At 37.1% G+C, this 15,474-nt stretch overlaps 3 protein-coding genes across 4 annotated transcripts; 2 read left to right on the top strand and 1 right to left on the bottom strand.

Moving 5' to 3' along the window:
* Positions 1–167: 167 nt before the first annotated feature.
* LOC119555948 (ras-related protein Rab-40C) lies at positions 168–5,279 on the top strand. 2 transcript variants are annotated; one of them, XM_037867656.1, is made up of 5 exons: positions 168–411; positions 1,564–1,700; positions 1,756–1,979; positions 3,531–3,753; positions 4,529–5,279. In XM_037867656.1, the coding sequence occupies exons 2-5, from the start codon at positions 1,568–1,570 to the stop codon at positions 4,744–4,746; spliced, it is 798 nt and encodes a 265-aa protein (XP_037723584.1). In that variant the 5' UTR covers positions 168–411; positions 1,564–1,567; the 3' UTR covers positions 4,747–5,279. The 2 variants fall into 2 exon arrangements, with proteins under 2 accessions (XP_037723584.1, XP_037723585.1); XM_037867657.1 differs by having other exon boundaries at positions 169–411; positions 1,786–1,979.
* Positions 5,280–10,093: 4,814 nt separating this feature from the next.
* Positions 10,094–12,021, top strand: LOC119556801 (glycine-rich protein DOT1). Its single transcript, XM_037869239.1, has 2 exons — positions 10,094–10,244; positions 10,870–12,021. Exons 1-2 carry the CDS (start codon positions 10,113–10,115, stop codon positions 11,851–11,853), a joined length of 1,116 nt encoding a protein of 371 aa, XP_037725167.1. The 5' UTR covers positions 10,094–10,112; the 3' UTR covers positions 11,854–12,021.
* Positions 12,022–12,864: 843 nt separating this feature from the next.
* Positions 12,865–14,054, bottom strand: LOC119557212. Its single transcript, XM_037869867.1, has one exon. The coding sequence runs from the start codon at positions 13,972–13,974 to the stop codon at positions 13,399–13,401; it is 576 nt and encodes a 191-aa protein (XP_037725795.1). The 5' UTR covers positions 13,975–14,054; the 3' UTR covers positions 12,865–13,398.
* Positions 14,055–15,474: the final 1,420 nt, after the last annotated feature.

Here is a 15,474-nt window from a genome sequence, read left to right as displayed (position 1 = left end):
CTTTAATCATGCTTAGGTGTTGAAAAAAAAAGCTGGGTATATTTAATAAGCCATCCAATTGTTTTATAACAATTAATTTAACAATTCATTTAAATATATTCTTTTATTTCTTTGACAACACTGTCGCGCCCAACTGCCCTATCGATAGCCTATCGATTGGCACCACTCTCCAGTTGGTCCATCTCTATAGAGATGAGCAAAATTGCAATTTTCCGTCTTAAAATTCGCAGGAGAAAAGCCACAAATAATCAGCAACGAAACGAAATAAATGTGAGATATAGCCGCGATTTGATCTGAATGAATCGCGGGGACTGAAAGCGCGACCAATCCGCCGAGGAAAAGTCGCCAGGGCGAGGGAAATCGCCCATCTCTATTACAAGTACGAAAATGAAATTGCGTGCATTCTAAATGGTAAGTTAAACGCCCAAGAAAAGTGGTTTACTAATATTGTTTATTTTCCATCGCCCATTTGGTGACCATAAACAAGTGTTTTCTAATTGCGGCAACTGGATGTAACAAACATTCCAAAACATTTGCAGCAGCAACAACAACAATCAAAATAAGACCAGAACTCACACAAACGCACACACAAATGCGCAAATGTTTTTCTCTATTTTCTGGTTTCTTTTTTATTTTTACATTTGGTAAAAATAAAATGCAACAATAACACGCCTTAATGGTTTCATAAACAGCCATAAATTGCAAAATCAAATTCTAGTAAAACCAAAACACACCCAATTTAGCCTTGCGCATGTGTGTGTGTGTGAAAAATCCTTTTACAGTGCGCGACATAAAAACAAGTGCAGAAATCTATAAATACATGGTATTCACTTGTTTACAGTTTTTGTTTGCATGACTCACATAATTAATTACTGGGTTTTTAGAAATAGAACACAAAAATTGCCGGTTCAAAAATACCGGTTAGCCCGGTTAAGAAAATGCAAAAAGAAAAGGTTTAAAAACCACTTTGGCCACAAAACACTAGCCCAGAATTAATTGCAGTTTGAATTACGTAAAAGAAGGAAAAAGACTCGCATTGTTCTTAGCTTTTTCCGGTTTTTATTTGGGGTGTCACAGAAACAGTTCTTGAAAGGTTTGCAGTTATTTCAAAATTAACCTGCAGTGTTTTATAATGTATGTCATATATTGCCTTTACAATAGAACTCTTGAGAAAAAATCTTTGTATCAGGTGGCGGTTAATTAAACTTCCTAATAAAACTCTAGTTTTGTGTACTGTTTGCAAATATATCATAGTAGAAGATATTCGGGATAAACCATTTCAAATTATTTCCTTAAATTCTGTGTGGTAAGGATACTGTCTTAATGACATCACACAACATTTTTTGTAAACCCAAGAAGTTATTTATTATAATAAAAATAATAAAATATTGAAAATTGACCAATTTGCCATTGCGGAATATTAAATTAACTTAAAAAGAGTATCAATGAATCAATGGTACTTACATATTTTGTGATAAAATGATTGTAATTCAAATATATTTTTAGAAATATTTTATTTGAAAGCTTTCACACAACAATAATATGATTTCCAACCATTTTCAGCTACATGGGAACCATGACCAAGGACTACGACTATCTGCTGAAGGTTCTGCTGGTGGGCGACAGCGATGTGGGCAAGCACGAGATCCTCTCGAACCTGGAGGATCCCTCCACGGAGAGCCCCTTCTGCAGCGGCAACGGTGAGTGCTGGCTGTGCCCTTCGATCGACAACCAATCTGCAATCAAATCTAATAGACTGCGCGTCTCATATCCTACAAACGGTAGCCTACAAGACGACCACCATCCTGCTGGAGGGCAAGCGCGTGAAGCTGCAGCTGTGGGACACCTCCGGCCAGGGACGCTTCTGCACGATCATCCGCTCCTATTCGCGCGGCGCCCAGGGCATCATCCTCGTCTACGACATCACCAACAAGTGGAGCTTCGACGGCATCGATCGCTGGCTCAAGGAGGTCGACGAGGTCAGTAGGGATTTATTGGGCAGAAAACTCCTTGGCAGGATGTTCATTGATAATGCAGTTAAATTACTAAAATAGTAGCTTATAATTTTGTAAGCTATAGAGTTTTGTTTGCGTTCTATAAACACTATTAAAACAAGAAAGGAAGTTAGCTTCGGCAAGCCGAAGCTTATATACCCTTGCAGCTATAATTATTAAATTTAAAAACACAAAAAATGATATTCCCAATAGTATAAGATAATATGTCAAAAAACACCGAAGCTATAATTTGTTTCATATTATTTTCCTACCAATTTTCCGATCGTTCCTATGGCAGCTATATGATATAGTCGTCCGATTTTGATGAAATTAAATTCGAAACTCAGAACTAATTAAAAAATGTTATTTCCAAGCGTAGGAGGTTATATGTTAAAAAACACCGAAGCTATAATTTGTTTCATATTATTTTCCTACCAATTTTGCGATCGTTCCTATGGCAGCTATATGACATAGTCGTCCGATTTTGATAAAATTTAATTCGAAATTCAGAACTAATTAAAAAATGTTATTTCCAAGCGTTGGAGGTTATATGTTGAAAAACACCGAAGCTATAATTTTTTTCATATTATTTTTCCACAAATTTTCCGATCGTTCCTATGGCAGCTATATGATATAGTCGTCCGATTTCGATAAAATTTAATTCAAAATTCAAAATTATTTAAAAATTGTTATTTCCAAGCTTAGGAGTTTATATGCTAAAAAACACCAAAGATATAATTTTTTTCATTTTTTTGTCCGATTATTCCTATGGGAGCTATAAGATATAGTTGTCCGATCCGGCTGGTTCCGACTTATATACTACCTGCAAAAGACATAAGACTTTTGGGAAAGTTTCAGCCCGATAGCTTTAAAACTGAGAGACTAGTTTGCGTAGAAACGGACGGACAGACGGACAGACGGACATGGCTAGATCGACTCGTCTAGTCATGCTGATCAAGAATATATATACTTTATGGGGTCGGAAACGTCTCCTTCACTGCGTTGCAAACTTCTGACTGAAATCAATATACCCTCTGCAAGGGTATAAAAACGCTGACAATGAAAAAAATCGGTATTAAAAAACAATGCATTTTCACCAACTAAAAAATTTTGCTCTGAGATGTATTCATTTTAATGATCTTTGATGTATATTTAAGCAGTCGCGTTGATGATTATTAAATCATAAAAATATGATAAATGTATGGTTATGTTTATATTTTGTAGTTTATGTAAATATGATTGAACATAACACGAACAGTTAAGAACGTCTTACCTGAATATATTTCTATAATCTAATTACGAACAAGATTATTGATACATTTTGTACGTTTTTATAGAAAAACTAGAGAGGTTTTTGCAGTGAAAAAAACTTAGATTTTATAACAACGAGGTTCTGCGACCCTCAAGAAATATTTTAACTCAATTACATTTAATTCAATATTTATTTGTACATTTCTTAAGAAATATTTTGGATGCTCTCCAATGCATTTTTCCTTCTAATCCCTTAACAAACTTATTAATGTAATGCACTTTCAGCATGCTCCTGGCATACCAAAGGTGCTCGTGGGAAATCGCCTGCACTTGGCCTTCAAGCGACAGGTGGCGGCCAAACAGGCTGAGACCTACGCCAGTCGCAACAACATGTCCTGCTTCGAGATATCGCCTCTCTGCGACTTCAACATACGCGAGTCCTTCTGCGAACTAGCACGGATGGCGCTGCATCGCAATGGCATGGAGCACATCTGGCGCAGCAATAAGGGTAATTACCCCAAAAAGATTGGAGAAGTGCCAAATAAGTAGAGAATGCTACCACATTTAAAATCCTAGGGATAGTAAAAGTCAGTTAGCTATCGTATGTAAGGGACATTTCCTTTCTTACACGAGGGTTTATAAGGCTAAGCCCTTTTTATCATATGATTTTTTATCGATGTTGAATATTATGGGAAACTCAACATCATCATCGACTAAAGCACCAATTTTTAATGGGTTTAGGCCAGGTAAAACTTAAGTAATCAACTATTTTTGGTTAAGTTGTGAAAGATGACGATGAGCTATGATTTTTTATTTTCTTACTTCGGGGCAGTTTCGGTTAAGTTCCAATTATTTAAGTTCATTATGTCAATTCAATCATTCATCTTTTTCTTGACAATATATAACATATTTAAACCTTTATTAAGCGGACTCTTGTAAATGTGCTTTGGTTGAGTCTGATTCCCATAAAACTGAAACAATTTATAATGATAACTTAAGCTATACATAGGTAAATCGAAAGAATCTTTACCAAAAGGGTGTATTAGAATAGAATATAACAATTACCAGTATATTTAAGTAGAACACATAAGAACTTTTTATGATGGATGAATTAACGAAGTCTGGTTTGGTAAATGAACAGATGGCAGTTCACAGATTTTTGCAGTTGTTCAATGGTGGTGTGGGCTACTTGAATACCTTGTAAACCTTTTGAAACGCCCTTTCATACTCAAATATATTTATTATTTATGAGACTTACTAACCAAATCGTATTCCCTTTGCAGTGCTGACGCTGCAGGAGCTGTGCTGCAGGACGATTGTGCGAAGGACGAGTGTGTACGCGATCGATTCGCTGCCCCTGCCGCCGTCGGTGAAGTCGACGCTCAAGTCATACGCGCTAACCACCTCGCAGTGCTTCAACTCGCTGACCCAGAGCTCCAAGAGCAAGAACCGCTGCAAGACGCCGACGAGCAGCAGCCGGAATAGCTGTGCGATCGCGTGATCGTTGCCTTGTAGGCCGCCGACCAGCCGCCTACGCCGCCACGCCCCCAACCGACATTAACTTTAATTGAGCTCTACTTATGTACTCTAGGCTAACACACACACCTCACCACACCCACTCACCCACATTGAAGACCCCCATCCCTTTGGTTATTTTGTTTGTTTCATAGACATTGATATTTGTGGCCAACAATGTTTACTTTTTACACAGTAAAGCTTACATTTATTTTATTATTAACCCCCCCGCCCCCATCTTCCCCCCACCTTTCTTCTTTTGCATTACCCTAATGTTGTTAATATTATTATGTTTGTATAATTCTAATATTTAAAGCATCAAACACATCAACATAAAAAAAAGAAAACGAAGAAAAAACAACAGCAAGTGAAAATCAATTTTTATACGCATAAAAAAAATTATTTTTTTTGTTTGTTTACCATCGGATTAAAATATTCTTAGATATGTATTGTAATTGAAGCGAATTCAGCAAAGGAAGCGCACTCAAAGGCGAATTGATAAAGATAATTCATAATGAACTATGAACTGTGTTATTATTTATTTTCCATCCCTTTCTTATTCCTGACTGGGTAGCTCTTTCTCTTTCCCTTTAGACTTTTGATATGTGGTAGTTTAAGTGAAAGTTTGTTAAGATGCTGATTATAAAATTATGGAATTTTTTTGAATAGAATTGAGGCTTTTCTTATGAAAGTAAATTAAAGTTATTCACTTTTGTTCAACATTCCTGTTAACTAGTAGAAGAAAAATAAGATTAATTCTTTTGTAACTTCTGTAAACGAAGAATGGTATTTAGTATTAGGTACTTCAAATAATTTGATTGGAACTGCTTTGAACAGCGTTTTACGGTATATACACTGGTGGAAAAAATAATAGAAACGGCTCCACCATGCTTAACAGTCTTAATCGTATGCTTAGGATCGAAAGCAGTGTTCCTTGGGCGTCTCACATATATTTTCCCATCTGATCCACACATATTTATTTTAGTTTCATCGGACCAGAGAACATTGTTCCAGTTTTGGCGGTTCTGGTGTCGTTTTGCAAAAATCAGTCTATTTTTCATATTTTTTTGGCTCAGAGATGGAACCTTCCTGGCTGAATATGCTCTCAGATCTCGTTCAATTAGCCTGTTTCTAATTGTCCGAGCTGTAACTGCTGCCCCTAAGGTATTTTTGAGTTCCTTGGCTGTAAGGAATGGGTCCTTTTTTACTGTTCGAGCCAAAATGTCGTCAAACCTTTTGGTTGGGGCTCGCTTTCTACCTCGGTTCTCCTTTTTATCGATGTAATGAACAGCGGAAAACACTTTTTTCTTTGAGCAATTCATTAGTTCAGCTATTTCAGTCATTGATTTGCCTTCATCACTCAGTTTTTTTATTATCTGCCTTTCTGGAGCCGTGCAGTGCACTCCTCGACCCATTCTGAGCCTAGAAGTCGTAATTATAAACGGATTTTCACCATGTTCGAAACTTTTTGTTAAACTTACCTTAAAGTACTAAAACTAAACCAAAAAGTTCGAAATACAAAGAGTCTAAGCCGAAATTTCGGTTGAAATAAGTAGTGTTTCTATTTTTTTTTCCAGGCCAAACATGTGCTTGCCCTCAAAAATTATGCACACAGCACATTATAACGGCGAATGGGGCTCAAGGTGTAACACAAAATAAAGAACAGTTATCAGTGCTTCACATGTTATTGGTATGAAGCCCAGAACTTTCGTACTTACTTTGCTATTTAATAAGAAGTGCAGAAGTGAAAATCGTTTCTATTATTTTTTCCACCAGTGTATATAAAAATTTTAAAATTAAATTAAAACTAAAAATTAATTTGTTGTAGTGAAATTTTCCAAGTATAAATTACTTATCTCCACATTTGGATATCTATCCTTTAAATGATAAAGAAAATTTCATAAGAGGCAATTCCACTTATGCAGATGCAAACCACAAACTCCGACATCTGCTCGTTGCAACAACAAATTAAATTTGAGAAATGTAGATACCCTGGATTTTATGTAATCGGGGGGATATAGTGATATTTGGTGCAATAACTAAAGGTATGATTTAACCATACATGTAGAAAATATCTTTTCAGCAGATGATTGACAAAGTACATGCTTTTTTTAATACTCTTTGATTAAACATAAAATAATCAATATCTTAGAAATGTTTTAAAATATGTATTCTTTAGTGTAAATGGGGTTATTATAAAATATTTTTATTCCGCGGACTAGGACCCTTGTCTTTCTTTATCTGTAAAGACCTACACATTAAAATCTAATCAATTTTAAAATTGAAACAAAGTTAAAAAGCACTTAATTTAGTTTTCAGATAGAACCTTCAGATCGTAAGATTCTAGCGTAGGCTAAGTATCTAATTTCAAGAGTATTAAGATCTTCGACATTGGTATTCTTCTGCTTCTCAATCGATTTGTTTCGATTTCAACATCTGGTCGGGGTTGTCCCTTGTCGGAAGTGATTAATCGGTTTGCAGCAAAGCCAATTTGATATTGTAATATTATTTAAATGATTCAAATTGCCTTTCCTTAGCTTTGCATTGGATCGCCCTTTGAGCCAAAGCATTTCGGGGCTACTTTTTCAACGTCTGTATCTTCCCCAATTTCGGCTATTTGGGGTTTTGCCTTTACACAATTCCCTTGTTGGCTAATCAAAAGGGGGCGGGGCTCTCGGGGGCAAGGGATCGTTATACTTTTAGCGTATTTTCAAATTTTGGACTGGAAGAGCTGTGGGATGCGATGCGAAATGATAGCGAAATTATTGCACTCATTTGCATTTACTTTGATTAACTTTTTAATGGGTCTTTCTTTTTCTGTGTTTCTATTTTAAAGTTTTCGCAAATTATGGAGTCTTTTAATACAAAATAGGTGACTCATAATAGTTAAATTGTTCACTATTATATTATGGCAAATATTGAAAAGTTTACATTTTAGGTCAGAATTAAATAAACATTATAAATAATATAACTAACATATTAAATAATTTTTAAAGGGACTTTTGAGATTTCTTAAAATTTCTATAGATGATTAGGTTTGGGTGTATATGTATGTAACATAAATCGAAAATGTACAATAGTAAAGCAAATACAAATTTTCCGGAGGTTTTATTATTTATGTTAAGGCTTTAATTAAAATACATATTCCAAATCTTTATATTAAATGCTGAACTTATAGACAGGTGTATTGTAAAAGTGTAAAATCCTATAGAAGGCAAATCTATCCCCCCTTAAATTTTCTTTTTAACTGGAATTAATTCTAATTTTTAATTTTAATATGAAGGTAAATATTATAATGTACGTATTCATGTACAGTGGCGAGCAAAATTGAGTGCATGTTCACGACGCAAACTTTCGTCACCCACAAAATCATAATCACACCAGAAAATCCAAAAGAGTTTTTTGTTTTATTTTGATTAATTAATTCTTAATAATTTCTAATCAAAAACAATGATGATAAAGATGAATTCGAAGAAACTAAAAGTAAAAACGAAAAAACCCCGCATAAACTCAATTTTGCACGTTGGCACTTTTTCACCTATTTTCGCTTTCTTACTTCTTTTATCAGCATAAATCTGCAGAATTCACCTTTATATTTGTTTTCGTATTATTTTTGATGTTCGTAGCGCAGATTAAAACGTGTTTCGGACTAAGCAAAGTGTTTTTGAACTTGCTTGTAATTATAAACAATTTTCGAGCATAAAAATGAGAAAATTATCTGAAGCAATTGAAAATAATGTTGTAAGCCTGACCGAGAATGGTTGTACTTCACGTGCAATTTCCAAGAGGCTTGGTATAAGCCAACCGGCGGTAATCGCAGTTCAAAAGAGACGGAATGTGACTCCCAAAGCGCAAGTCGCAGGTCGTAAAAAACTATTGAAGGAGTCAGATGCTCGACTAATGATGTCTAAGATGAGAAGGAACAAGCTTCTAACACCAAAGGGTGCTTTTTTGGCTATTAACAAGAATGTAAGCGAATGGACTGCTAGAAGAGCACTGCGAGACATCGGATATATTTCAAGTGTAAAAAAAAACAAACCTGCATTATCCGATAGAAATGTTACAGCGCGATTGAAATTTGCAAGGCCACACAAAAGTTGGACTCTTGACGATTGGAAACGTGTTGTTTGGTCTGACGAGTCAAAATTTAACCGTTTTCAGTCTGACGGAAAACAATACTGCTGGCGTAGACCCGGAGAAAAAATACAGAGACACCATGTTAAACAAAATGTAAAACATGGTGGTGGAAATATAATGGTTTGGGGATGCTTCACACGGTGGCATGTTGGCCCTCTGCACTTAATAGACGGTATTATGCGGAAAGAGGACTACCTACAAATTTTTCAAACCAATCTTACCAATTTTATTGAAAAATGTGCTTATCCCGAAACAGAAATTGTTTTTCAACAAGATGGGGATCCGCAGCACACTCCGAAAATTGTTAAGGAATGGATTGGAAAGCAAAATTTTAAATTGATGGAGTGGCGAGCACAAAGTCCCGACCTCAATCCCATTGAAAATCTTTGGTCAATCGTGAAAAGACGGCTCGGGCAGTACGAAGCAGCTCCATCAAACATGGCCAACCTTTGGGAGCGTGTTGAAGCAGAATGGAGTCGTATTCCTAAAGACATAATTGAAAATTTGGTAGAAAGCATGCCAAACCGCGTACAGGAAGTCATATCATATAAAGGTCTTTGGACGAAATGTTAATATTATTTTAATAATTAAAACTTTTTGAAACGTGCAAAATTGAGTTTATGCGGGGTTTTTTCGTTACTACTTTTAGTTTCTTCGAATTCATCTGTATCATCATTGTTTTTGCTTAGAATTTATTAAGAATTAAATAATCAATATAAAACAAAAAACTCTTTTGGATTTTCTGCTGTGATTATGATTTTGTGGGTGACGAAAGTATGCGTCGTGAACATGCACTCAATTTTGCTCGCCACTGTATATCTGTATTTGGCCTCTGATATTTTTCCTATTTCATTTTATTTTTAGAAAATGCATTTCCCACTTGAACTTGCATTAAGAAAGCTTTTATCCGACCCGACCCGACCCGAACTGACCTAACCCATCGATCAGTCGATCGACGGGGGGCGGGGTCACCATCATTAGGCGGTTCGTTCATGCCGGCGTATTAAATTCGGCGGCTGGTCCAATTATGGAACCGCTTTTCACATTTTTTTCCACTGGACTCATTTGCATTTGCCATCCGCCGATGCGTTTTTGTTTTTGGACTGCCTCGATTCCAGACGGACAGAGAGGTTTTTGGCTTGGGTCGGTGGTCAAAAGAGTGGTGGGCAGGTCGATGACGAAAGCAAGTTCAGGTTCAGCGATAGATGTAGATGGATGGAGCATCGCGCAATCCGGCTGCTATATAAGCCGTGCTTCGCTTGGAGTGGATCATCAGTTGGCTTCCTCTTCTGCTACGTGAAGTTCCACAGTTTTCAACCCCCAAGCAAGAAACTTCCAGCAATGAAGGTGAGTTCTCTTAAGATAGTGAAAAAATCAGCACTTTTTACGTACAAATTTTAATTTTTTAATTTTAATTTTAAGTACAAATATTTTTTTATATGAACAGTGAAAAGTTAACAATCAACTAAAAAGTGTTGAAAATCATTAAATATATAAAAAATATACAAGACAAGCTTTTTTAAGAAATTTTATAATTAAAAAAAAATATACTTTTAACTTCAAACTTTTCAAAAATTATTGTGTGTCTGCAAGCTGTTACATTGATCTTAACAAAATTGTTTGTTGTGTCATAAAATGCCAGGATCGCTTAAAAAATAATATTAAAAAAATTTGTTAAAGGATTTTAAGCACTCGATTTTTATAGGAGATTATATATTTTGTCTTACAAAATTATTTGTTGTATCATAAAATGCTAGGATCGTTTATAAAATAAAATTTTCAAGATTTATTTAAGGACTCTTACAAGATTTTATATATTATATCCTAACAACATTATTTATTGTATCATAAAAAGCTAGGATCGTTTTAAAAATAATATTTTAAATATTTATTAAAGGATTTTAACCACTCGATTTTTATAAGATCTTATATATTATATCTTGAATGGATTTATTTTTATTATTATTTGCAGATCTTTGTGTGTATCCTGGCTGCTTTGGTTGCCACCTCGTCGGCTGGCTTCATCGGCGGATCCGGCGGTGGTGGTGGCGGTGGCTACAGCTATGGAATCGGTTCGGGAGGAGGTGGTGGTGGCCACCAGGAGGTGAAGACCATCCAGGTGATCCACCAGGAGGGCGGCGGCTACTCTGGCGGCGGCCATGGCTACTCCGGTGGCCATGGAGGCTACTCTGGCGGTGGTCACCAGGAGGTCAAGACTGTGAAGGTCATCCACCAGGAAGGCGGTGGCTATTCCGGCGGTCATGGTGGCTACTCTGGCGGTGGCCACCAGGAGGTCAAGACCGTAAAGGTCATCCATGAGGAGGGCCATGCTCACGGTCACGGACATGGACATGGTGGCCACGAGGAGGTCAAGACCGTAAAGGTCATCCATGAGGAGGGACATGCTCACGGTCACGGACATGGACATGGCGGCCACGAGGAGGTCAAGCTGATCAAGGTCATCCACGAGGAGGGCGGTCACGGTCACGGTCACGGACACGGACATGACGGTGGTTACTCCCATGGCGGATTTTCCGGCGGTCATCAGGAGGTTAAGACTGTGAAAGTGATCCACCAGGAGGCCGGCGGTCATGGAGGCTACTCCGGTGGCTACTCCGGCGGTCACCAGGAGGTCAAGACGGTGAAGGTCATCCATGAGGAGGGACACGGTCTGGGCGGCGGCGGCGGCTTCTCCGGTCATGGACATGGACATGGTGGCCACCAGGAGGTCAAGGTCGTTAAGGTCATCCACGAGGAGGGCGGTCACAGCCACGGCGGTCATGATCACGGCCATGGTCACGGATTCGAGGAGGTCAAGACCATCAAGGTCATTCACGAGGAGGGTGGTCACGGCCACGCCCACGCCCATGGACCCGCCCACGTCATTAGCAACGAGTACCTGCCCCCCGTTTCCGCTCCCGCCCCCGGATATCTGCCACCCTCCAGCTGGAAGTGATTCCATACCATCTCATACCATTCGATCCCATTCGATTCGAGCCATACTGATCCTTGAGTCTCGTTAAGTAGTTCTAAGCCTTCTTTTTTTTCCTACCCATATTTTTTTTACTGTTGTACCCATCTTACCTCACTTGTTGAACAAATATACCATCTGTAAATTATACAACTATCGAATTTTGTTTGGTATTCGGGAATGGCATTACTGCTAGTCTTCTTAAGCATTTAAAGATATTCTTAAAGTCATGGAAAGTGACTTATTTATCTTCTTTTTTAAAGTGTACTGATTTAAAATCAAGCTACCATACACTTTCAGGATATACAAAAAATACGATTTTTAAATAACCAGGAAGTCCATTAAAAACTAATTGGATAGTTCTGGTTATAAAGTAGGTGTTACTAAACGCTAAATTTTATGTATTAACCAATATATTTTGTATCATATCATATTAACGTTCCATCGCATATTTATCCTACACTGATACAAAAATTCACAATATATTACACTAGTTTTCATAAATTTCCGTATAATTTTTATCGTGATAAACGACTTTGAAATGTTTTTTAAAGGGACAGAGTGAAATTGAAAAATAAAATATTCAATATCTATTTTACATAGTTCAATGATAAAAATGAGGCTTCAAAATCTTTAATTATAATGTTGATATTGACAAATTTTTTCAGTGTGGTATTGAAACTAAGTTTAAAAATACATTCCTAATGCCTGCGTTCACTATTCTTTATACATTCCCCTGTATTCAACGCTCATTATGCTGTGTAAATTAGCATTTTATCCATTTTCATTCCGTTCCATTGAGTCGGATGACCACTTTCGATTCGCGCTTCAATTTCACTTTCAACCCAATCGATCGACCGACATTACCATAATCATAGTCGTCCAATTTAGCGGTAGCTCAACGACCTGTTCATCGCCGGGTTTACGAGCATCATGGATATATATCGTATCTAATGGATTTAATTTGTAGTTATATCTTTACGTTTATTTGTACAGTTAGAAATGTGTTTTGAATCATAGGGATTATTCTCGTGTAAAGTTGTGTAGTGCCTTATGGATTATTTTGTGTTGTTTTTTATATCTTATGGATTTTTTTTTGAACGGTGTGGCTTAAGTTTTATTTTGTACACAGAGAAAAATAGGATCTGGTTTTAAACACGTTATTGCTTAAATTATTTAATTATTACTTTTCAAGTCTTATTATAGCCATTTAAATGTTAGAAGTGGTAGTATTTTGTTTTTCGTATAATATTTTGCAATGATTAATGAGAAATTGTCTTTTTATAAATGTTTTGCTATCTTAATTTAGCATTTAAATATTTTAAAATGTACTTTAATGTGTCTTTAGCCTGTGTTATAAATTCAGAATATTACTATGACCAATATTAGGTCCATAAATAACATTTTTCTCTATGTACGTCTTGCTTGGTGGTGTGTTGTTTTAATAAAAAAAAAATAAATAATTTAAGGTTAACATTATATCTCTCTTTTTTGGAATCAGCTCCCGTCTGATACGGTTTTGAATTTTTTTTACTTATATGGCCAAAAGTCCTGCCGCCTCTTTTTAGCCGTATTTTGGTCGAAGCGATTATTTTGGCCCACATATTGATGCAGGGGCAGTGGGCGTGGCGATGAGGAGATCACGCCCAGCGGAAATTCGCTGGTGGGTCTCCATTTCGAGGGTAGCCATGGTGAATCGTAGTCCTTGAATTTACTCTGGTACTTCTCCTCCGGCAAGTTGCCATGATAGTTGCCCGTGGGACTCCCCTTTTGATCATTATGAATCTTCAGATTGAGCAGTAATTCGCCATCGTCATCGATGAGATTATATAGCTGAACGCCTTTGGCCTCCCTCAGTGGATGGGCTCTCTCCAATCTGATTTGCTGCTTGACCTTTGGCCTAATCAAGGGCTTGGGTCGCTGGCCAATATAGCGCGATGATCGATCCTGCAATTGCCGTAGAATATTCAAGGGCAGCAGTAAATCCGATTCGTAGGGCATAAAGCCACTGGCCCGCACTTTTATGATATTTCGCAGCAGCGGCTGATGGCCATAGCCCTCAACCAGGCCCAAAAGGCTCAGATACAATAGGCCCAAAGTGTGCATTTTATGGCAGTTATTAGCTCATCTTACACGAAGGATCACTGGTAGTTATTTTGACGAGACTGGAGCAAAAGAGCAGCGCGTTCTAGGCCCGTGTTGCATCAACTGAACGGAGTAAAAAAACACGGCTCGGTTCAAGCCAAAACCAGCTGACTGCGCTCGTAAAAACGAATTAATTAGAGAAAATACCGTACGGTACACGACCGCACAGTGGGACAAAATAGACAACTTAAAATATTAAAAAAAAAAAATATTTTGCATCAACGCCCAGTGAAATTATGCCCATAAGGGTAAAAAAAAACCAGGACAAAGTGTAATTAATCTAAACGTGGGCGTTGATTCACTTGGTTTTTTTTTGGATGCTCTTAATAATTAGGTTGCATGCAATAACGCCCAGTGATATAACGCCCATTTTGTTTAACCTTGTATTTCTTAAAATCACACGCTTTGAAATTAAAAACATTTTGTTTAATCCTGTATTTCTAAAAATCAAATGCCTTAAAAATAAATACAGAGTGGGCGTTATTTCACTAGGCGTTATTGCTTGCACCCTTATAATGGAGTCCCAAAATTATTAAATTTAATATTATTAATAATATATAATATATATAATTATTAATAATATAAATATTAAGCGTTACACTTAAGCATAATTCATTTAAAAATATCATTTTGTAAAGCACAAGGAAAAATGTTGCTAAGATGTATGAAAAGGTTGGTTAAAAACCGAAAAGTGGGGCAAAACCGACATCCATCAGTGCCACGAAGACTAAGCAGATACCAGAATTATAAGTATTACCAAAAGAAAGCTACTATAAAATATGAAATACCCATTACTGAACATTACTTCTGAGTCATTAGTTTTTACCTATTCAACAATTTTCAATACATTTTCAATAACCTATTTAATTTAAAGTGAAAAAGTTTTAGTACCACTATGCTTGATAAGTCCAACACTTTGAATTGAAAATAAAAACATAACTGGCCGGGTGTGGACGTTTATTGTTTGGGGGCCTGTTGTCGCGGCTCTTTCTTCTATTATTTCCTCTATTATGCTGCGGGCAACACAAATTTATTAAAACATCATGTGAGTCAGCGTGTGAGAGTGTGTTGGCCTGTTGGCTGATTTATGCCAGAGTAACGAAGAATAATTCTTTGAATGCCTTTTTGTGAATTGACAGCAAACTGGTTCACGGGCCGCGAGTTGGGACATTACACTGGCCATTAAAACATAACCCGTCCACTCTCGCTGCCACTGGTGACCCAAACAAACAAACAAAAACGACTAAAAACACACACATCTGCGGCTCATTAGCATTAAGACAACAGACACCCGCATTGGACAAAAAAGAGCCAACTCTCTATGCAGATTAGCAAGGTGGAAAAGCGCGGATCAGAATTTTCACTCTGTTTTGCAGTTGACAAACGCGCCGCTAATCACTCTCACTGCTCCACATTTGCATATGGACAGTCCGGTTAAACGCCGGTACAGTGCGTGCCATG

This window comes from Drosophila subpulchrella, chromosome X, assembly GCF_014743375.2.
Source record: "Drosophila subpulchrella strain 33 F10 #4 breed RU33 chromosome X, RU_Dsub_v1.1 Primary Assembly, whole genome shotgun sequence".
Lineage (NCBI taxonomy): Eukaryota > Metazoa > Arthropoda > Insecta > Diptera > Drosophilidae > Drosophila > Drosophila subpulchrella.
This window is presented reverse-complemented; position numbering and strand designations above follow the sequence as displayed.

Bases quoted from the DNA above. Each gene is read 5' to 3' on its own strand.
- LOC119555948 (XM_037867656.1), top strand. From the start codon at position 1,568: ATGGGAACCATGACCAAGGACTACGACTATCTGCTGAAGGTTCTGCTG. The intron at 1,701-1,755 runs GTGAGTGCTGGC...CAAATCTAATAG, and splicing joins CCCCTTCTGCAGCGGCAACG to ACTGCGCGTCTCATATCCTA. The intron at 1,980-3,530 runs GTCAGTAGGGAT...ATGCACTTTCAG, and splicing joins GGCTCAAGGAGGTCGACGAG to CATGCTCCTGGCATACCAAA.
- LOC119556801 (XM_037869239.1), top strand. From the start codon at position 10,113: ATGGAGCATCGCGCAATCCGGCTGCTATATAAGCCGTGCTTCGCTTGG. The intron at 10,245-10,869 runs GTGAGTTCTCTT...TATTATTTGCAG, and splicing joins AGAAACTTCCAGCAATGAAG to ATCTTTGTGTGTATCCTGGC.
- LOC119557212 (XM_037869867.1), bottom strand. From the start codon at position 13,974: ATGCACACTTTGGGCCTATTGTATCTGAGCCTTTTGGGCCTGGTTGAG.